General features: G+C 36.3%; 1 protein-coding gene across 1 annotated transcript in view; it reads left to right on the top strand.

The window, feature by feature from the left end:
* Positions 1-23,756, top strand: part of LOC128990288 (kelch-like protein 17) — a 65,643-nt gene that overhangs the window by 7,580 nt on the left and 34,307 nt on the right. Inside the window, exons 2-5 of the mRNA XM_054412613.1 lie at positions 15,298-15,440; positions 15,605-15,701; positions 16,225-16,346; positions 22,556-22,670. Of these exons, the coding sequence (XP_054268588.1) occupies positions 15,306-15,440; positions 15,605-15,701; positions 16,225-16,346; positions 22,556-22,670 (469 nt within the window). The 5' untranslated portion in view covers positions 15,298-15,305. The remainder of the gene's footprint in view (positions 1-15,297; positions 15,441-15,604; positions 15,702-16,224; positions 16,347-22,555; positions 22,671-23,756) is intronic.

Here is a 23,756-nt window from a genome sequence, read left to right as displayed (position 1 = left end):
TATCTCAAATGTTGCGATAATTCCCTAAATCCCACAATGATAGATCATAGTTTTCTTGTACCAAGGTCCCAGTTCCCCTCTCCGTGAATATCTCTATCTCTATTTCCATCTCTACCACCAAAGTTCTCTAGCTTCCTCTAACACCAGCTGGTTCTCGTTGCTTCCTCATTCTTTGTATGACATCTTCAAATATCCCATCATTCCGTTTCCTGGATTGTAATGTTGTGCAGTTTGGACGTTCTGACATCAATGATTAAGCTCGCGATTTATTGTGGTGTCACTCTGACTTAGTTCCGACCTGGATTTTTTAGCGAATTACCCATATAGGGAATAAGCTATTACGTAGTACTCATGGTAAGACCTGGACCCGGGACCGATTTACTTTTTCGTTTTGAGGTCCATAGAGGCCAAAAACACCATCCGTTCAAATTAATATATATAGGCCCTATGTATATATGTGTCCGTTGGCACGATAACTCTACCAAAAATGATCCGATTTTGACGAAATTTTGTATAAGCGATGTATAATTTTGTCGAAAGCGATGATACACAACATTGTAAACCTACATTTATTCGAACGAGTTCGCGAACCAGCATGATCGGACTATGGGAACGGGGGTTTATGGGTGGTTTTATGGGGTAAAAATTGGTTTTCCCCATTTTTTACCCAAAAAACATAAAATTTAGCAATTTCTATACAAACCATTGTGTAGAGCTTAAAAAACAAATAATTTAGTATAGGTATTGAAGCTTTTATATGTGCCTTATTGTTAAGGAGAAAATTCCAAAAAATTGTAAATTTTAAATTCCCATGTTATTCTTATTGAGAATAAATAAACTGTTGCAGTTTGCTTATTTATTAACATATTTTGATCAAATTTGGAAAACGCATTTATTTAATACTAAACTATTAACATAAAAAAACACTTTTACCCTCCCTGTTGCATCAAACCTAAGTACTTGTTAAACTTATTATATTTAAATAGGGGATAAAAATAAATGTGATATTTTTAGGAGACATTTTAGTGTAAATCCAATCAGGCAAATGGAAATTCGCTTAGTCTGCAGGTTTGCTGCAGCGGGGAGCGGGGGTATCATTCTTGTATAATTTGTTGTTTGCCATTAGTATTGTTTTGAAGCGTAATTTACTTTGAACATTCCTAGTGCAAATCTCATCAAGTAGAGTCTTTGACTGCGAATAAATTCCTGGTATTTTGTAAAATCTAAAAAATATGTCGATGTGATTTCATACCTGGTTGAATCCACATGTACGGAATAGGACTATTATTATTCTAGGGTATATTTTATTTCAGTGTGCGCATTGGTCTTTTGTTATAAAGTAGGCCTATAATATATGGGAATCGAATAAGCAGCAATGGATAACAAAATCTTGTGTTTTGTTAATGAATTTTCGACGTTGGCAAACTAACAAGAAATAAAATAGAAAACATCACTACTTCATTTTCATTTGAGATGGGACGAGCACTATAACCACTGTGATAAAAAATAATAAAAAAACTACTTGATCAACATACAGAGTGTCCCGGAAGTCTTTACCAATATTTTAGGGCATTGTTCTTGAGTAAAAAACATATCTAAATATCGTGTTTTAATTGTCCGAAAGCCCTCAGTTACTCACACAGCCGTCATTTTGTTTATTTCACTTACTATTTTTTTCTAAAATATGGTTAAAGATTCAAAATTGAAACTTTGCACAAAGATTTATGACAACTAGACAAAGCTACAAAAAAGTTATGACAATATTTCAAATTCATAAAAAAATGGTGGCTATTAAAAATTTTGTTTATTAAATAACTCAAAACCGTTGATCTTACAAACATTTTAAATGGCCGCCATTGTGTTTTATGAATTTGAAAAATTTTCATAATTTTTTGTAGCCTTTTCTTGTTGTCACAAATTGTTGTGCAAAGTTTCAATTTTGTATCTTTAACCAAACCACTTTTTATAAAAAGATTTATAAGTGAAATAAACCAAATGGCGGCTGTGTGAGTAACTAAGGACTTCCGGGAAATTTAAATATGTTATTTATATATTTTTCTTACTCAGGAGCAATGCCCTAAAATATTGGTAGAGAGTTTCGGGATACCCTGTATACTTGACAAAAAGGTATTTCAAAACCATCCCTAGTTCATCCAGCATCATCTGGAACTCTTTTCCCTTAAAGGTCAAATAAGGCAGAGAAAATCTTTCTTTTTCTTTAGGCATGCAAGAAAACTTTAAAATTGTGTTAGTAGTCTTAAAGGTTAATTCATTGAATATGCCTCTAGTCACAGTAGGTTTATTGGGTTTGTGAACTTTAGGTATTTATTAGGTAAATGAACTTTAGGTAGGTTGTTGGCGGGTAGTAGCGTCAGACGATAGTTTGTCTTGCGCTTGCAAATGTCAGCATTGTAAAATCACAATGTCATATCGCATCTACTGTATAACTGTCAAAAGGCAATCTAAAGCTAATTAGGTGTAATGTGCCCACAATTTTGATTACTATGTAATCAATATATTTGTCGATGTAACATCCAACGATATATACAACTCAAACATATTTTTACTACGACCGTCAAAGTAGGTAGCCATTTTAGTTCAGTTCTTAGAATTGAAAAGATTCACATAACAGCGTTGTTTACTTACTTAACATCATTGTTGTTTTACTTAACAACACCGATAATGGACCAATGAGAATCAAGGATTGAGAGAGAAGAAGTACAGTTTTAATGCTCCGAATGTCAACTAATCAGCTGTTTAGACTAATTTAATTGTTGAGTGGTACATTAGTATTTGGTACAATGTTTCGTTGCATCACTGTCAGTGGCAATGAGAGGTTGTTAACGAAAACATAACCTCTCTTATAAGTAATGAGTAGTGATAGTTAGTAATTAAAAAACTGTCGCAGGTTAAGTAGTGTACGCAACTCGCGTAAATAGACTAGTATTTACGTGATCGTTGAGTAAACTACTATTAACTACCACTACTACTATTACTAAACTACTACTATTAGTACTATTAGTAAACTATTATGGTTGTACTTCGATATGACAGTAACCACATAATCTGCTACTAGGACTGCGCACTTATAAGTTTTCCACATAAAACTGTAACCTTTCAAGCTAATTTACTATCAGGAAGTGAAGAAGTAAAACAATGAAATCGCCTTTATAAAACCTACAGCCTTGGTACTATTGACTAGGCAATGTGAAAGGCCTTGGTAACTTGTATTTCTTAGCTGAATCAACAACCTGCAGATAAGTCGCTGAACTCAGCTTCACGTGCACATTTCAATACAGAACATCGGAAATCAGGTTGACTACAAAATTATATTCAAATTTTGTCTATAGATTTGATAGAGTAGGAGTAGAAAACCCACTCATGTTAAATCCTAGCCAATTTTGTAGCCAACGTATTGCATCTGGTCCATGTCGTATATTAAACTTACCCCTTACTTTTCAAATTCAATGTCCATGCAAATGGGATGTCTGTCTACTCCAGTGCACAAAAGAAGATGCTACTGCTTAAACACATTTTTAAAAACAACAATGAAATATGCAATCAGCTGAGTTTAAAACATTGATCTAAAAATAATTTCTGTCCTCAATACTTTCACACATATCTCCATGTTATGAATGTATGTGCTCATTGCATCACTGCATTTAAATAAAGAAAACGTTTGTATTAAAAACATACGATATTAAATTTGCAACGGAGTTTCAATGGTTGAGCTCTTGACGTACATTGTGAGTGATGATGAGCTTCCAAGAGTTTAATTGAAACATTTAATTTTCTGTATGTTAACACAGGTGTACATGAGTTAACTGAGCTACCAATGAAATGCCCTTAAACATGTAGTGAATCGTCCATACCGCAGAGACATTAATTATTCATTGTATATTACCCGAAGAGAATAAAATCCCATTATTCAATGTGATAAAAGCTGCCAATTAAAATATCAACTAACTCATGTCATCAGAAGTGTTGATTTTTATTATTTGACATATTTAATTGAGGCTGATATTAAACAAATTTCAACAAAATGTACCACATTACTGTATTGTTCTACGATTGCAATATTTAAGTATAAGTTGTATATTTTGTTGTTCAATCTTAACTGTTGCATTTTCAGAACAGTTAATGTTTTGATAATGACATCAAAACATTAACATCTATGCTTATAGTCAATAAGAAAAAGAACACCTACGAACACAGGCTTATGGGTCTACTAGTTCAATTATTGATTATACAGTACAACCTTGATTCAAATTGAAAAGAAATTAGTACAATGTGGTGACTCATGTTTTATAGGTTCTAAATTCGACATAGCAAAAACATCGCAAACAAATAAGTTTGAATTGATTACATTTGAAAACTATTTCACTGTTCTACGAGGTTTGCATTGAAACACGTTTTGTATTACAGTACCACTAGGGGATTCCATTGTCGGTGGTAAAACAGTCGTCAGTCGCCTCAGAATAAAAACTTGTATTACATATCAAATCTCATTAAATAGTTTAACTGTATATAGAATACAACAAGTAACAATTGAATAGTGTGATGAAACAGTTCCATGATTCGGAAGGCCTTGACAAACAGTTGTCAATTCTAAGTTCATGGACCTCCATTGTCTAGGTACAGTATTGACATTGACGTGACGTCAGTTATTGACCAGTATTGGCGGTCATGGTCGCTCACGTGCGTATTAAAGCAAGTCAGTAATGGATAAGGTCAATTGATGTCTGTACGAGTAATACAATAATACTAGTGGACCTGTTCCTCGAATTCGAGCAATTGCAAAGTATTACAGGCATTATTTAAAAACTAATAACCATAACAGTAATAATTTCCTATGTAAAAGAGTCAACTCCAAGATAATGTAATCAATCACTCCACTCCAGTTATTGAAACTGAAAACGAACTCTCTTGTGTGTATCATGTGTTTACTATGAACAGCTGTAATTAATACAAATTATTCGTCCGTATAAGTAAACAAAATATTTTATACATAAAAAATACATTGGGATTTTGATGGCCTGTGGGGCAGCCCGAGGACTTTCATCCCAGGAATCGGTGAAAGGGGGCATCTACTCAAACAATACTTCATTTTGACACATCGTTTGTAAAAATCCGTCCATTATTAACGGAGGAGTAGTGTTTTGTAGAAATCACCTTCAAGTATTATATATAAGGATACTACCGTCTGAAGTTATAAATGCCACAAAATTTGTTGACTGCTTGATGTATTTCGTTGTTTGGTTAAAAAATATGTTTCTCGGCAATAAAAAATGTTTGACTGTATTGTAATTGTTTATTAGAATGTAAATGGGAATGGCAAATTAAACTAGACATTGTAATCCATTTGGCTAGAAATTGGTAATTTAACTGAAAATTACATGTAAATGAGTTTGCAGCTAGGGATTGCAGCCAAAGTTATGTACAATGGATCCAATTTTGAACTGGTTGGCTCTAGTTTTTCAGTGTTGTCAATATGTATGCTTTTAAGATTGTCTCTCATGACTTTTTCCTAATAACAATAATTTTTTTATTAATAAAAAAATGAACAATGTATTTTTAATCGATGCTTTTGTACGAGAGTTTGTCAGGAATTATGTTTAATAGTGTTGTCTATAAGCTTTCTATTCTGTGCTCTCTGGCTTTATCATATTAAACAAAAACTTTTCCAAATCTTTAATTTGGTTTGAACAGGTTACCTAGTAATGCAGTCTCTCATGAGTTCAAAAAGATACTCCGTTTAAATACGCTACGTGTTGCTACATTTCATGAAGTGTTTAACCAACTGTCGCCTCACTTAGTGCTAAATTGCTCAGTACCTTGTGTTGGTCTAGAGGGGAGCGAGCTGGTCTAGTTAGAGCACGGCACTTCAGTCCCTGAGGTCCCGGGTTCAAATCCCGCCAAATCACCCATGGATTTTATCTAAGTGATAATGCCGCAACCCCTAGGTCTAGTCTGAAGTAATGTGAAAAACAATCCCGGGCTCGTGCCTAGCGTCTTAGGACCAAACAGTATCTTGTGTTGGTACTAAGTTAGCATCGTTTCCATTTTAAGCTATAAACTCTAGCAGTGTTACTCAATAGTTGCTGTTACATATGAAAACTGTGATTTATGAAAACAATCCAAATCAAAACACTAAAGGGATGAACAATCTCTGACTAGTCCTAAATTTTTTTGCCATTTATTAATTGCGCCAAAGAGTTCCTTAATTGCGCCAAGCCCTCAAAGGGTCCCAAAAAATGTTCCAGTTGCTCCAAGCCCAAGCCAGGTAGAGTGTGTTGCCGGCAGAAGGAATGCCCTGGTTTACGAGTCATCCTTACCTATCCTATCCTAACCTAACTTAACCTAACCTAACCTACTCAATTACAGTGAAAGAGGACCACCACTTGGCTGAGTTTATCAGGTGGCTCCAGGGTGACTCTAAAGTAGTTGGCGCAATTCAGGAATACCCGACTACCTGACTCAGGTCAGTTAGCGCAAGCAATCCCCGCCCTTAAAAAAACAATCAGTCGTGTAAGAATCACTATTTAGTGTTGTTTATGTTTTGTCCACGATCGATTTACTCGTGCGAAGTTCGTTGAGATCACGGATTTCAAGTTTAATTCCGAACCAGGATATGAGTTCGAACGCCAAAACAGATAGGATATATTTTGCCGTCTCAAATTAGTTTTACGAGATGATAGAGGACAAAGAACGATGACGGAAGCGATAAAGATCAGCTGACTTCGACAGAACTGGGTGATGTAAACACAGATGACCTTGTGTCTGTAGAGATGTGAAGCGGTCCAGCGAGGAAACGTGTGAAGGGCAAGGCTAAGTGACGATGCGGCACCGAAATACAACTAATACAACGCCAACAATAAACCACGTCACTGTGTTAGGGCTGCATAAAACTTCCTTACTTTGTGAAATCCTTATAATTCGTGAAGGCGATTTCTACCAAACACTACTCCTCCGTTAATAATGGACGGATTTTTACAAACTATGTGTCAAAATTAAGTATTTTTTAGCTTTGCCCCAAAGGCCATCAAAATCTCAATGATCTGATAGATATTAACAAATTGAAACATATCAGCTGACAACTTCTATAAATAAATATTACGAACAAAATAAATGAAACTGTTCTAAGCTAACTTAACACATTAGCTACCAACTATACTCCTACCTCAGTTACAGTGGAGTGTGATGGTCGGTAGAGAACGTGTTAACACATTAGCTACCAACTATACTCCTACCTCAGTTACAGTGGAGTGTGATGGTTGGTAGGGAACGTGTTAACACATTAGCTACCAACTATACTCCTCCCTCAGTTACAGTGGAGTGTGATGGTCGGTAGGGAACGTGTTAACACATTAGCTACCAACTATACTCCTCCCTCAGTTACAGTGGAGTGTGACGGTCGGTAGGGAACGTGTTAACACATTAGCTACCAACTATACTCCTCCCTCAGTTACAGTGGAGTGTGACGGTCGGTAGGGAACGTGTTAACACATTAGCTACCAACTATACTCCTCCCTCAGTTACAGTGGAGTGTGATGGTTGGTAGGGAACGTGTTAACACATTAGCTACCAACTATACTCCTCCCTCAGTTACAGTGGAGTGTGATGGTCGGTAGGGAACGTGTTAACACATTAGCTACCAACTATACTCCTCCCTCAGTTACAGTGGAGTGTGATGGTTGGTAGGGAACGTGTTAACACATTAGCTACCAACTATACTCCTCCCTCAGTTACAGTGGAGTGTGATGGTCGGTAGGGAACGTGTTAACACATTAGCTACCAACTATACTCCTCCCTCAGTTACAGTGGAGTGTGATGGTCGGTAGGGAACGTGTTAACACATTAGCTACCAACTATACTCCTCCCTCAGTTACAGTGGAGTGTGATGGTCGGTAGGGAACGTGTTAACACATTAGCTACCAACTATACTCCTCCCTCAGTTACAGTGGTGTGTGACGGTCGGTAGGGAACGTGTTAACACATTAGCTACCAACTATACTCCTCCCTCAGTTACAGTGGAGTGTGATGGTTGGTAGGGAACGTGTTAACACATTAGCTACCAACTATACTCCTCCCTCAGTTACAGTGGAGTGTGATGGTCGGTAGGGAACGTGTTAACACATTAGCTACCAACTATACTCCTCCCTCAGTTACAGTGGAGTGTGACGGTCGGTAGGGAACGTGTTAACACATTAGCTACCAACTATACTCCTACCTCAGTTACAGTGGAGTGTGACGGTCGGTAGGGAACGTGTTAACACATTAGCTACCAACTATACTCCTCCCTCAGTTACAGTGGAGTGTGATGGTCGGTAGGGAACGTGTTAACACATTAGCTACCAACTATACTCCTCCCTCAGTTACAGTGGAGTGTGATGGTCGGTAGGGAACGTAGCTACCAACTATACTCCTCCCTCAGTTACAGTGGAGTGTGATGGTCGGTAGGGAACGTGTTAACACATTAGCTACCAACTATACTCCTCCCTCAGTTACAGTGGAGTGTGATGGTCGGTAGGGAACGTAGCTACCAACTATACTCATCCCTCAGTTACAGTGGAGTGTGATGGTCGGTAGGGAACGTGTTAACACATTAGCTACCAACTATACTCCTCCCTCAGTTACAGTGGAGTGTGATGGTCGGTAGGGAACGTGTTAACACATTAGCTACCAACTATACTCATCCCTCAGTTACAGTGGAGTGTGATGGTCGGTAGGGAACGTGTTAACACATTAGCTACCAACTATACTCATCCCTCAGTTACAGTGGAGTGTGATGGTCGGTAGGGAACGTGTTAACACATTAGGTACCAACTATACTCCTCCCTCAGTTACAGTGGAGTGTGATGGTCGGTAGGGAACTAACCAACCAAACTTGCTGTAAGTTAACATTTCAAAATTCCGTTTGATATTCCCCACGTATTTTCTGTTATAAAACGGAATTTGAAATGGTAAACTTGCATCAAGTTTTTAGTTATGTTAGGTTAAACAGTTTCATCCATATATATGTTTTCAATCCATATATATTTTTTCCTAAGCAAGATCAGTTGTCAATTTGTAATTTAAATGCGTTTGAAGATATTAAAACAAAAGGAATATGGATTGTAAAGGAAAACAAAAATATCGATATATCGAAAAGAAATAATCGATAATAATGAATGTTCCCTTTAACAGAAAAGTGCCTCACTGGGTGCTTGAGCTGCATGAAACTGCCTTACTTTGTGATATCGTATAAATGGCTTAGCACTCCCAAGTTTAAATACGTTTTCGATTTCGCCATGGTGTTTTGCTATACCTAGCTATATTTCAATTGGAAGCTTTTAATAATAAACAATGGTTTTAAGTTGTTTTTTTTTTACTTTTAAATACACATTCAATTTTGAAATAGAGAAATAAATCGAGTTACTTAGAGTACATAAGTATGTTTTGACCTGCAGAAGACCTTGTGTATTTTCCTTCTTCCTCGGAGCGCTGCACTTCTAACCCTTTTTCCCCTTCTGCTGCATTTTAAACTATCGTTAAGCTCTTTATTGCAGTCGAAATTGCAAGGAGTTTTTGGTGCACGAGAAAACATTTTTGGTTTTGGGGAATCGAAAACAATGTCTGTTTGTTGATGAGACGTAACATTAATATTTTCTTCCACAGTTTTGTGTTTCTTCTCAATTATCTCCTCAACATCTGATTCGTCCGCGTCCGATCCATTTTCTTCGTATCGTTTTCTTTTTCCGTTTTCTTTCATGACGAACTTACTCTGGAAATTGAAGTTTGTTTCCCCAAAATATACAACAGTTGATCCTGAAGGTTTTGTGTAGGAACAACCTGCTCTGGGGTTACTTCCCTGATCAATTTGAGAAGCTTCAGTTTCTACAACAGTTCCGTAGGAGCACAGAGCATCTAGCTCATCTGGGTAGAATTTCTCTTGAAATGTAGAAACTGTACTCACGTTGTACAGCACACAGCGTTCTTCTATATTTCTCACACGAGATTTGCAGGTTTTGCGAAATAAACTTTTCTCTACAAAATTGTTTTTGCCAAGTAAATTTCCCATGTTGGTTTCACAAAAAGTGTTAGTTTTTCACTGAAAGAAAATAACTCAACGTATTTCTGTTGTATTTTAAATTGATTAATATTTATACTATGAGACATATGACTCAGTTTATTGTAGTTAGTGGTAAACAGTACGCAGGTTAAAATATAAAAACAACTTTGAACTAAAAGGTCTATGATTATTATATTAAAATCATCTAAAGCTTTCTAAAGTAGATTCATTATAAAAAGTTACGGTTATTGTTTTATAAGCTGTAACACATCTATAAACTACAAGAGACGCGTGTATAAATAACAATCTCTTGAGACTGCTTTCAGTAATCACTTCTATTTTCAAAACCAAATATTAACTAAACCAATGCGATGAACAACAGAAACGATTTAGGATCTAAAAAAATTAACAACCAGATTGCAATAGTTAATCATCCAAAGGATTGTTAAAATTGTTTTTAGAAAGGTTAGTACAATGATATTAGATTAAACATACTCATATATGATATTATTGAGCGTTTTGAAGCTGATAGTTAGCTAAAGTCTTAATAATAAATTACCAACAAATTGTATAGTTGAAATCGAATAGACATGAAGTATATTATTTTTATGTAATTGGAAGATGATACGTAGTAGGTAACAAACAGGCACATAGAAGGTACATACTACTAGGTAATAGGTAACATTTGTACTAACTATTCAATAGTGTGTGCCGCTTTTTTGCTAAGGAGAAAATCATAATTGAACGAGTTTTAAAGCCCGCATAAAAGAAAAAGTAGGAGGAGGGCGAAATAGAGGATTTGGGGGAGGTAGAGTGCAGCCCCCTCTCTCGCGGAACAAGACGATGTTTCGGCCCCGAAATATACCTGCTGACCCCCGGAACAAAAGTTATGTGAAGAAATTAGCCTTCAACCGCGGAACAAAGTGATACAGCCACTCTGTATTTTTTTTTCTCATAATAATGTCCTACCTTCACATCCTAGGACGCTAGTACCTAGCCCACACATTACTTCAGGATAGTCATCATTATTGGCCTTGATAAAATCCATTGGTGATTGGCGGAATTTGACCTTAGGACCTCGGGCTCCGAAGTCCCGAGCTCTACCACTAGAAAAGTTCACTCCTAGGATTTTAGTGAAAGTACAGAATTAGGAACAAGTTATAGTTAGAAGGTTTAAAGTAAAGTCTCTTGGTATTTCTGCGTACTGAGGTGCTAACTCATAAGTTTGCAACTGCAGTTGTAAGATAAGATAAGAGCCGGTGTCAGTGAACTGTTCATCTCATTAGTTGTATTCACAAGTGTTTGTGACTCATTAACACCACGAGTTATTCGCTGTGTTACACAAATACAGGTCTAGCAGGTTGAGCCTTCAGCCTTCAGCCTTAAGCAATTGTACACTAAACGAGAAACGTCATTCTTCGATGTGGACAAATAGTTATAAAAATCTGACATTTCCAATTTGTAAAGGGTGTTTTGACGACAAAACCAGCTGATGTTGGAATCCCTTAATTATTTACTTTCTTTATAAAAAATACTCTTTTTTACGGTCACCTGATAAAGTGGGCTTCCTTGCACTGATTATAGTACAGAAAGTTGCTAATTGCTGCATTTACTTACTTTTGTCGCACTCTTTTTTGCCGCACACTAGTATTCCAACCAAACAACACAAAAGAGCGTGCTTTTATTATGCACGCAATCCGTGTACGCTTGGAAATAGGTTGGCAAAGTTACTACGACTACGATCAGCTGTTCCAATGTTTCCCATTTCGTTCTACTCTTGGATTTAACATGACCTAAAACGTGTTGTTTAGTTTTAGTGTTTAAAAGACTAATTATATCTATGCTTTATAATAACCGTAGGGAAAATATAATGTGTAACACGAGTGCAAATTGCCTTTGCTGCACTCGAGAAACTTTCCACACTCGCCTAACCATTGAGCTTGATTTGTCAAAAGTATTTCAGGCGTTTTTGCGTGTGGATTTACTCTTCTAATGTGTGGGCGTCGTAAAAAATGTTACATTTTAATAACGACAACAGCTGATCGCATATAAATAAGAAAACATAAAGGGAACAACATTAACAACAATAACAACAAGATAAAAAAAACTTAGTTCTTTTACCTTTAAAACAAGTTAAGCTGAGAAAGGTGAACTATGTACGGTTGTAATCGTAAAATTTAACTAACTAATTTAAGCTAAAGCTAGAAGAATGGTTCAGTTTAACCAATGATTTGTATAACGAACAATGAACAAGTATAATGAACAATTAAAATATATATTGCGAGTCCTATGCCTCTATTAAAATTAAGGCATCTTAAGAGTTACACTCGCTTAGCTGTAGTCGAGAGGTGAAATGTTAAAAGATGGTAGGGGGTATTTATTTATTTATTTAACTTTCTCGTTAAACTTAAGTTCAGGTCGAAAAGAGACACTGCCTAAAGGTGGAACAAACTACAATGGATATAACAGCGAGATATTTTTAATAAAATAACACTTTTAGTAACCGTTGTGAACGCAAATCTGAAATGTACGACCTTTACACTATAAGAGGAAGTCAGCGGTAGATACAGATCAATAATCTAAGCGTCTATTCGTTAGTCTCAATGACCCAACTTTTTCTTTTAACAACTCAAAAGTTGTTCCGCAAGGTCGGTAAAATACAAACCTATCTTTTAACTTTGTTAAACGAGTTTTTCAAAGCGATACTTTTCTGGAAACAACTATACACAATATGAATTTACTAACATTTCACTTTAAAAATGAAAATAATATTCTCATGAAAATACATCAGTTAAGTTTTAAAGAGGCACACAATTATCAATTAGTAGGCCATACCATTTTTTATGAAATCCACTATAAACGAAACGATAAAGCGATGATAAAATCAAAACGGTTGACATCAACATCAGGTTATTCGCGAGTGAGTTCGATTCAAGAAAATCGAAGGCAAGATAACAATGCTATTCAGATAACGAGGGCCCAAAAGGACGTTAAATAATTAAATGAAGACACAGGTGTTTCCGAGCTCTACAACCCTTCGATAAACATATCAACCCATTACCCCCCCCCCCTCTATTACCCTTTTCTATCGGGAAAGAGAGATCGACATTATATAGTTCTTCAAAACTCTAGGCAAATATTAAAGATGTTACACTTTTTCGATATAAAGGGCAAATTTTATTTTTTTTAATGGAAAATGTGAATACTTAATTCATTTCCATACTTAATACTGTAGTGTGATTATCATAACATACGTGTATATCCTAATTATATTTTAAATTTTCAAATCAATTATCTACATAGTTGTGTAAATATAAGGGCAAATTAATGTTACGTATTTTATAGTACATTTTAGATGGTTAAAAGTGATATTCATACCATTCATACGGGTTCCTGAAACATGCAATTTTTCAGATAGTCTTGCTGCATTGCAAATCACATAGTAAAAAATGTTTAACAGTGTTAGATACTGAACTACTACAAGAATACCCACTGAGGTGGACACTAAAATGTATCAATTCTTCATTGAAGAAAGACAACTAATTAACAGAAAACTGTTCAGTTTTTGAACAACTTTTTCTCACTATAGGTAATAGTAATTAGATTATATTAGTATTTGAGACCAAACATCTACAGTACAGTATATAGTGTCCGAGAAATAAAGTCCACATATCAGAGAAAGTAGATCACATGGAAGAGACGTAAGATTCGCGTAGAAGGGCGGGCATTAATTGCGCCAACTAAGCTGAGTCAGGTAGTCGTAGTATTCCTTAATTGCGCCAACTACTCCAGGGAGCCACCCGATACGTTAATTAACTGCGCAAAGTGGTGGCCCTTCTTTGACTGTATAAAGAGTAGGTTAGGTTAGGTTGGCTTAGTTAAGGTTAGGTTAGGTTAGGTTAAATTAAATTAGGTTAGGTTAGGTTAGGAAAGGTTACACACAGCTCACCCCTGCCTGGCTTGATTTGGTGCAACTAATGAACATTTTTTGGGACCCTTTGAGGGTTTGGCGCAATTAAGGAACTCTTGAGCGCAATTAATGCACGACCGCGTAGAAGCCCGAGTATAGATGAAGCAGGAAGGGTTGTAAGAGACGCTGAGCACCCTTCTGCCAAAGTTGCACGTACATTTCAAATCCCCTGAGAGTTTCACGTTCCTTACTTTACTGCACTTCGTGTCAATTGTTTGCGAGTCCAGCACTTCGAAAAATAAGATCAACAAGTGCCTGGTAGGGACATAACTCCCTAAAGCTCAAACGTAATACAAATTAAATTATTGTAATGAGTAAAGAGATCAGAATAAAATTTTTTCTTAATCAAATATTTAACCTTTTACCCAACTTTTTGCTAAAATGTAGTAGCTTCATTATTTTTTGCCATTATAAGGTTCAATTTCTTTGATTTGAGCCATCTGCCATGATTCTACAACATATGATACGCTTAACTAATTTACATTAAAATAAATATAATAAAATAAATAAAAAATTGCATAGTAAAATAATTGATTTCAGCATTCTAAGACATACCGAGAAAGTCTGAATTATAGGTAACGTTTTCCCTGTTTTTATATAGTATATAGTACATTGCAGAATAGAAGGGTTGTAGAGCTTATTCCCTGGCACTGTCGGTGGGATCTGTGATGTGAATAGCACATCTTCTGGAAGTGAAAAAGAGCAACCAGATGTCACAGACTGTAAACTTTTGCCTTGGACTGCACGGAAGAATATCGTTTTCTTTATAGTTTATCAATTTTATCAGCTGAATATTTTTTTTGTAATTTACAATCAAAACATCCAATATAAATATTTGTAAAAATAGGGTTTGTTACCCCTCCTAATAGTTATACAAGTCTAAGAAGTAATCAAAAACATTTTCCCAATACTAGTGTAAGCTTACTATCTCCTTTTACAAGAACGTTTAGAATATCTGTCTTCTACTAGTTCGATTGTTACTACTTCAGGTTCTTTTTACCGGCAAGTTTTAGCCAATTCGATGTCTAAACCAAAACGTCTTTATTGTAGCTGTATCGTATCCACTCTGATCAGGTAGTCTTTAATTTGTGAATAATACCGTAAGTAGATCATGTCATCGTTGTAGCAAATATCATGCATACTCTGACCAGAACGTCATGTTGTAGACAATCAAGTCTACTTTGGCCGGAACTCCCTCAGGTTATACCCAATATAATCCTTACTTTGACTATAACTTTCTTTGACCATAGCTTTATTACTTCATCTATGGCTTTAGGTGCGAGGATGAGCGGGGGCGTGGAGCTGGTGACATCACCGGTGACTGCGGACTCGGATCCCATCAGTCACTACTTCCACCAGAGTCCCGGCCACTGCTCGGAGTCGCTGGCGGCCATCAACCGCATGAGACAGAACATTCAGGTATTTATCTCACTTTAAAATTATAAATTTGTAACATGCAATGTTTCCTGCAATAAAAAAACTATGTCAGAATTACATTTTGTGCATTTGTTCGATATTACAGTCAACTACATAGACTAGTGAACATAAACGAACATAACCTACTTACTATGTTTATGTTGCAGCTGTGCGATGTCACGCTCAAAGTGGGAATGGACAGGATACATGCGCATCGAGTAGTTCTAGCCTCTACAAGTCCATACTTCTATGCCATGTTCAACGGTAAGTTCTCGAATAGTAGTGCAGATAAAAGTAGAAGTTGATCGAAGACAGGGAGTGGAGATCTGAAATTGAGCTTTAATTGAGATGGCGAAATCATCCAAGATGAATAAAGTAGGCTATAGGCAAATACATCTTGCAAATAATCGAGCTTACACATTCTGCTCACTTTGTTGATAAATGGCCCATATTTTCTTCGCCAAACCTCCTGTGTGTTTACAGATGACATGGTAGAGCATACCAGAGAGGTTGTACTCCACAACGAAGACCATACGGCGCTCCAGCTGCTGGTAGATTATTCCTACATTGTGTGTTTACAGATGACATGGCAGAGAAGGCTGCCAGAGAGGTTGTACTCCACGACGTGGACCACACGGCGCTCCAGCTGCTGGTAGATTACTCCTACACTGTATGTGTTTACAGATGACATGGCAGAGAAGGCTGCCAGAGAGGTTGTACTCCACGACGTGGACCACACGGCGCTCCAGCTGCTGGTAGATTACTCCTACACTGTATGTGTTTACAGATGACATGGCAGAGAAGGCTGCCAGAGAGGTTGTACTCCACGACGTGGACCACACGGCGCTCCAGCTGCTGGTAGATTACTCCTACACCGGAGAGATACACATAACCGAAGACAACGTCCAGGTAACCAGACGGCGGTAAATATTCCACTGTTCTTTCTATCTCTATTCTATCGGTCTTTTTTTTGTCCTTTTTTTCCTCTCTTTTACTTTCTTGTTTAAGCTGTCAATTATTTTTAAGTGGAAAATATTAGTTTTTATCAGATGGGATTAGCAGCACGATTAGTTTTTGGCTCTCTAGGGGCCAAAATGTCATCTTGGTCATGTAAGTTTTCTTTTAGTAAGTAATTACTACAAGTCCCTTAGCGAACTACAGAACTTCATTGAGATCGTTGGTTCACTTTGTAACTTACTTAACTGTAATTAGACCCCGGATAAGAATGCACGTGTTTGGAGAAAAACTATAATAATTTGATCGTTCCATTGTTTTAGTTTCAAAATATCATTTTCTTTGAACTCCAATCATTGTGTACATAATTTCATCATAGTTGCGGGGTAAGCAAATTTTAATATTTTCAGTGGCAATACTCAACGTTTCACAGTAATGACATCGTGTTTCTGCAAACCGTTGAAGCACGTAGATGAATAGCCACGTTTGCGTTTAGGAGTAAATAACTAGGCCTATCGTCTCCTAATGTTTAGTAGTTTTATTGTGCTTCTTGTGCAATATCCTAAATCCGTTTTAAACCTAAACAATTCGGTGGAATATTTATTTTTTTATTACAAGTAGTCTTCGAGTTCAGTAATATTAAAGAGGGAGTAGAAATTCCCCTCTTCTCGGTTTGTGTGAACTTTAAATAACTTCTTGATCAGCATTGTACGTGTTATTAAATTTACGGAAACTAAATAAAAGAAACGTCTTATCAAACATATATTTACGCTTATACTGTTACTCACAAGACGGTAAATATACAAAAAAGGTGGTAAGTAGGGATAGATTGCGTTTGGACACTCCAATCATCATCAAACCCAATAGGCGAATGTGACGTTTCTTTTATTTAGTTTCCGTGAACTTTGAAGACTCTTACTTGAGGATTATCTTGAATCCACCGCCGTAACAGCGTTTGTAGTTGGTTCTTAATATTGTACAGTCAACAGAGAATGCAGCGTGATATGAAACAGCCAGTGTCGTCGATTGCGCTATCGTTCAGTTGTGTACATTGTTGATTACTTTGTTTCCACGCTGGCAAGCGAAAAGAGGGAGATCTGAAACATTGTGAAGAGTGTTATTGCAGCAAGTAATATTTATTTACGAATTTATCTACAATTTAGACTCTACTTTGCGCTACTTTACAAACTATAAGTACATTAACCGATTATTAAAAGACACAGCACTTGTAAACCCATTGACCACTTGCGCAACCTTAAAGTTATTCTGAATATTTGTTGCCCACTCAAATAAGGATCGTCCTAAGTTGATTAACCTCTTTCTCAGATTTCATAATGTCTATTATAATTTATTCTTATACTGAACGCAGTGTTTCAATGTCTAAAAGTAGACATTTCGTCATCGTTTTGGTAAATTCCAGTCCATCAGGACGTTAGTTCCACCCAATTTGGCCAAATATCTGGTGACATCAGAGAGAGACAATAGTATGAGCCGCAAATGAGGAAATGGTTGCAAAGAGGCAGTAACAGTAGGGAAGTGGACAGTTCGCTGACCGACACGCCTCTGTGGGCACGCATAGATCCACTCTCTCACGCTCATGCTCTCACACCCTTGCTCTGATGCGTGGTCTATGCGCATACTGCGTTGTCCAGGCTCGGGCTCCAACGCCCATGTCTCTAATTAGTCCAGGACCTGACTAGGGTTCTGTGTGCATGTCGTGTATAGAGAATTTTGCTTTTGCGTTTCAATATAGGTGTCTTAGGAAGTGTTTTCCACTCGGGTGTCAAGATCGCATCTGGTACGTTTTCGAGCTATGACGTCATCAAAATGGCGGCCATTGATTTTTTAAAATTGTATATTTCGCAAACTATTTGTCGGATCGGAATGAACTTTTTTTTGTTTGAAAGATAATTATAAATGCTACCTGTTTTACATTTACACATTTGTTGTATGTTTAGTACATTCTTCGTAATTATGCAAAAACCTGTATTTTTAAATATTTTTGTGTTATTTTTGTTTGTAACGTTTTATTGATACAATTTATCAAAAACCACCAATGAAAAAAGTTGTAGAACGTTTAAAAATCTTTACAAAAATACCAAATTCGATATGTTTTACTCAAAAGATTACGTCAAGAAACTAGATAAATCTCATAAAAACACCAATTTTGGCGCAAAAACGCCTATTAGTCTGGCATCTAGGGCAGTTCGCAAGTCTTATAAAGACAGTTTTACCATTCAATGTTGATGTATGTGTCTAAATAAGTGTTTTAAACTCGGGTGTCACTTCTGCACCCACTGCAGTTTCCGGTTATGACGTCATTAAAATGGCGGAAAGGGCTATATTAAAAATAACTATATTTTACATACCATGTATCGGATCGGAATGAACTTTTTTTGTTTGAAAGATAAGTTTACATGCTATCTTTCTTACGTTTACACTTTTGTTGTATGTTTAGTACATTTTTCGTAATTTTGCAAAAACCGATATTTTTAAACATTTTTGTGTTATTTTTGTCAATAATGTTTTATTGAAACAATATATAAGAAATAACTTACAGACAAAGTTGTAGCACGTTAAAAGAGCTTTACAAAAATACCAAATTCGATATGCTTTACTCAAAGGATCACGTCAAGAAACTAGAAAATCGTACAAAACAACCTAATTTGGCGCAAAAACGCATATAAATCCGACATCGATGGCTGTGTACGAGTCATATATAGACAGTTTTACCATTCAATGTTGATGTATGTGTCTAAAGAAGTGTTTTTAACTCGGGTGTCACGTCTGGACCCACTGCAGTTTCCGGTTATGATGTCTTTAAAATTGCTACATGTTACGATTTCACCAACTATTTTACTTCAAATAAGACCATTACCCTCTTTTATGCAAATAAAAAGACAACAAATCCATTAATTAGTAATTAGTCCATAGGAATGTTTCCATCATATAAATACCCCCGGTGCAGCAATCCTGTCGACTAAGCGAATTTCCATTTACCTGGATTGATTTTCAATTAATCTATTAAATTAACATTGTTTAAAAGTACCTAGGTTTTTTGAACGGTAAAAGTGTTTTTGAACGGTTATTGGTTACTGAGAAAATAAAAACATTTTTCATTTAAAATTCCAATGTTATTCTTATGGACAATATTGTAACTGTAGTAGTTGGCTTGTTTATTTGCATAAAAGAGGGTAATGGTCTTATTTGAAGTAAAATAGTTGGTGAAATCGTAACATGTAGCAATTTTAAAGACATCATAACCGGAAACTGCAGTGGGTCCAGACGTGACACCCGAGTTAAAAACACTTCTTTAGACACATACATCAACATTGAATGGTAAAACTGTCTATATATGACTCGTACACAGCCATCGATGTCGGATTTATATGCGTTTTTGCGCCAAATTAGGTTGTTTTGTACGATTTTCTAGTTTCTTGACGTGATCCTTTGAGTAAAGCATATCGAATTTGGTATTTTTGTAAAGCTCTTTTAACGTGCTACAACTTTGTCTGTAAGTTATTTCTGATATATTGTTTCAATAAAACATTATTGACAAAAATAACACAAAAATGTTTAAAAATATCGGTTTTTGCAAAATTACGAAAAATGTACTAAACATACAACAAAAGTGTAAACGTAAGAAAGATAGCATGTAAATTTCAAACAAAAAAAAAGTTCATTCCGATCCGATACATGGTATGTAAAATATAGTTATTTTTAATATAGCCCTTTCCGCCATTTTAATGACGTCATAACCGGAAACTGCAGTAGGTGCAGAAGTGACACCCGAGTTGAAAACACTTATTTAGACACATACATCAACATTGAATGGTAAAACTGTCTTTATAAGACTTGCGAACTGCCCTAGATGCCAGACTAATAGGCGTTTTTGCGCCAAAATTGGTGTTTTTATGAGATTTATCTAGTTTCTTGACGTAATCTTTTGAGTAAAACATATCGAATTTGGTATTTTTGTAAAGATTTTTAAACGTTCTACAACTTTTTTCATTGGTGGTTTTTGATAAATTGTATCAATAAAACGTTACAAACAAAAATAACACAAAAATATTTAAAAATACAGGTTTTTGCATAATTACGAAGAATGTACTAAACATACAACAAATGTGTAAATGTAAAACAGGTAGCATTTAAAATTATCTTTCAAACAAAAAAAAGTTCATCCCGATCCGACAAATAGTTTGCGAAATATACAATTTTAAAAAATCAATGGCCGCCATTTTGATGACGTCATAGCTCGAAAACGTACCAGGTGCGAACTTGACACCCGAGTGGAAAACACTTCCTAAGACACCTATATTGAAACGCAAAAGCAAAATTCTCTATACACGACATGCACACAGAACCCTAGTCAGGTCCTGGACTAAATGTTATCCAAGCTCATGCGTTCACGCCCATGTTTCCGACGCATCGTCCATGCTCGTGCTATATTACACAAATATTTCTGATGCACACTCCTTGCTCGTGCTCACATGCCGATGCTTTGGATGCGTAGTCAATGCTTGTGCTCTCACGAAGCCCCTTGATACTGATGAGTTGTCCTTGCGTGCACCACAATCAGGAGAAACAGTATTTTTATTTTTCTATGCTCCTACTCTGAAGCCCATTTCTGCTGCTTGGTCCGCGAATGAGATCTCACACCCATGTTTCTACTGTCTAGTGAATCTTTTACACTATTAGGTAAACAAGAATATCTTTATTCGGTATTTTTTTTATATGAACGTTTATAATAAATTATATGGTTAGGATACACTGAGCTACTAGGTACTGATTACATGTGTAGCCTTAGTTTTGATAAAGATGTATTACGAATTAGAAACTTTTAAGACAATAGAATTGACCCAATATAATTAAATTTTTGCTTTTGGTCCGGGAGAGATTAATTTTCTAAACTTATTAAATATGTACTTCTATGCATGGGGATTGAATACACATTGCAACACCATCTTATGAAAGAATATGTCACCCACGTTTATATAACTACTTCTGATTGTCAAGCCAACAAAAACATCGTGATTCAGATCTTGATTAAGGCTTACTGCACTGTTTTTGTCAGTTTTCTATCTGACGCTAGTCGCGGCGACGCCGGGGAGATTGTTTGTGTTTGTGAGAGGAGAGAGAATCCAGGTTTTTCTGCTTTTGATTAAAGTCTGTCTCTCACATAACGAAGGACCTCCAATAGTAATTCTCGCCTCCTCCATATAATGAAACGTTCACGTTTTGTTCTTTAAACTTTGGACGAGATATTAATCGCAACTGAAAACGTACATTATAAAATTCTTGTTTTATACCCTCAGTACAATCGTTTATATTTCTAATGAATGAAACAACTTGTGTTTGATAATGTCGTATCTGCTCATATGAAAGGTAATAGTTCCAATAAAAGGTTAAAAGTAAGTTTATGGTAATCTTCCTCTGCCCGGTTGTACAACTACTTAACTACTGAATCACTTTCCCCTTCTTTCATTGATGTGTAAGCTACGTAATAGCGTATCGTTTATTAAAGGGTTAACAGTTAATCACTTGGGCATAACGCTGTTAGCACCACGCTCGCGCTATGATAACGCTCCCGCTCCATGAACCTTCTAACAATATTCACCCAGTGGTTCAGTTCTATCTCAACCCCTATGTTCTTCTATATAATCTGTCAAGCAAGCTTTAAATCTGTACCCCTAAACGTATGTATTGACTCTGAATGAGATTTGTCTCGAGCTTTGAATTTTGTGGGTTTTATGATTTGTTGAAGATTGAAGGAAAGATTTTTAAAAATTAAAAAATTAGCAGCGAAAAATGTTCTACTTATATTAAATCGTTCCCTGCAAACATATTGTTCCAGGGATGGATGATCGCTTTTTCAGAAGTAAGTTATAGGCTATGGCTACGTATTGTTATACTTTGAGTAACAAAGATTGTTGTGCCTTATTGAAAAGCTTGATGCACAAATTTCTTATTTTCCGTTGGATGGTTCATTCAAATTATATGTTCGGAGCTTTGCCTTACACCTGTAATGCCTGCCTTAGCTATAATTGTCTGAAAATATCTATGGCTATGACCAACCTTTGTGCAGTCAAATGCATTAGCTAAGTATTTGACTGATCACGTTGTCGGAGTTGTGCCGTTTCGGAGTTATACCTGTGTTGCAGGTGCTGCTGCCTGCCTCCAGTCTACTCCAGATAGGCTCAGTTCGTGAAGCGTGCTGCAAGTTCCTCATGCGGCAGCTACACCCGTCCAACTGTCTCGGGATACGCAGCTTCGCGGGTGAGTGGACCACGTAGAGTGCAATCATTGGTCGTGCATTGATTGCGCCAAGAGTTCCTTAATTGCGCCAAGCCCTCAAAGAGTCCAAAAATGTTCCTTAGTTGCGTCAACCCCAAGCCAGGTAGGGGTGAGTTGCCGGCAGAACGAATGTCCTTGTTTACGTGTCAACCTAACTTAACCTATCCTAATCTAACCTAACCTAACCTAACCTATCCTAACCTAACCTAACATATCCTAACCTAACCTATCCTAACCTAACATAATCCAACCTAACCAAACCTACTCAATTATACAGTCATAGAAGCTCAATTATACAAGTCCACTTGGCTTGGTTAAGGAACGTATCGGGAGGCTACCCTGGAGTAGTTGGCGCAATTTAGGAATACCAGACTACCTGACAGATCAGTTGGCACAATTAATGCCCGCCCGCAATCATTTACTGTACAGAAGGTGCATCATTGGAATAGGTTCTAGATAGTAAATATACAATGTAGAAATTTCGAGGTACTAGTCTAGTTGCCAAAAGGCATTTTTCACCCAAACCTGAAAGTAAGGTCCACCCGAAGTTTTATGGTGTTTTCTGTTTCTTCAAGACCTACATAACTAAAATCTGCAAGGTGCCACTTTGTCACCCTTGAGCAAATTGAAATATTCAAGATGGCTTAAAAACTGTATATTTGCTGTATCTTTCCCTATAGAAGAGACAGGATAATAATTGTTGTGTCTAATTTTATGTTTTAAGGGTCAGAGAATACCAATAATTGATTATTTTAGTAATAAAAAGACCCCCGCCACAGCAAACCTGCCGACTAAGCGAATTTCCAGTTGCCTGAATTGATTTTCAATTAAATGTATTTAATTAACATTAATTTTTATGAGTACTTAGGCTTGCTGCTACAGGGAGGGTAAAAAAGTGGTTTTTTTTGTGAAATATTAATAACTTAGTATAAAATAAAATAAATTTACCAAGTTTGATCAAAATATATCCATAAACAAGCAGACTACAACATTTTACAATATTCCCCATTAGAATAACATAGGAATTTTAAAATAACAATTATTTAAATTTTCTCCGTATCTAATAAT

The sequence above is a fragment of the Macrosteles quadrilineatus genome, unplaced genomic scaffold (assembly GCF_028750875.1).
Source record: "Macrosteles quadrilineatus isolate MER2022 unplaced genomic scaffold, UCM_ALF_1.0 Scaffold_3__2_contigs__length_128488019, whole genome shotgun sequence".
NCBI classification, from domain to species: Eukaryota; Metazoa; Arthropoda; class Insecta; order Hemiptera; family Cicadellidae; genus Macrosteles; species Macrosteles quadrilineatus.
Note: the sequence above shows the minus strand (reverse complement) of the source record. Positions and strands in the feature narration are given on the sequence as shown.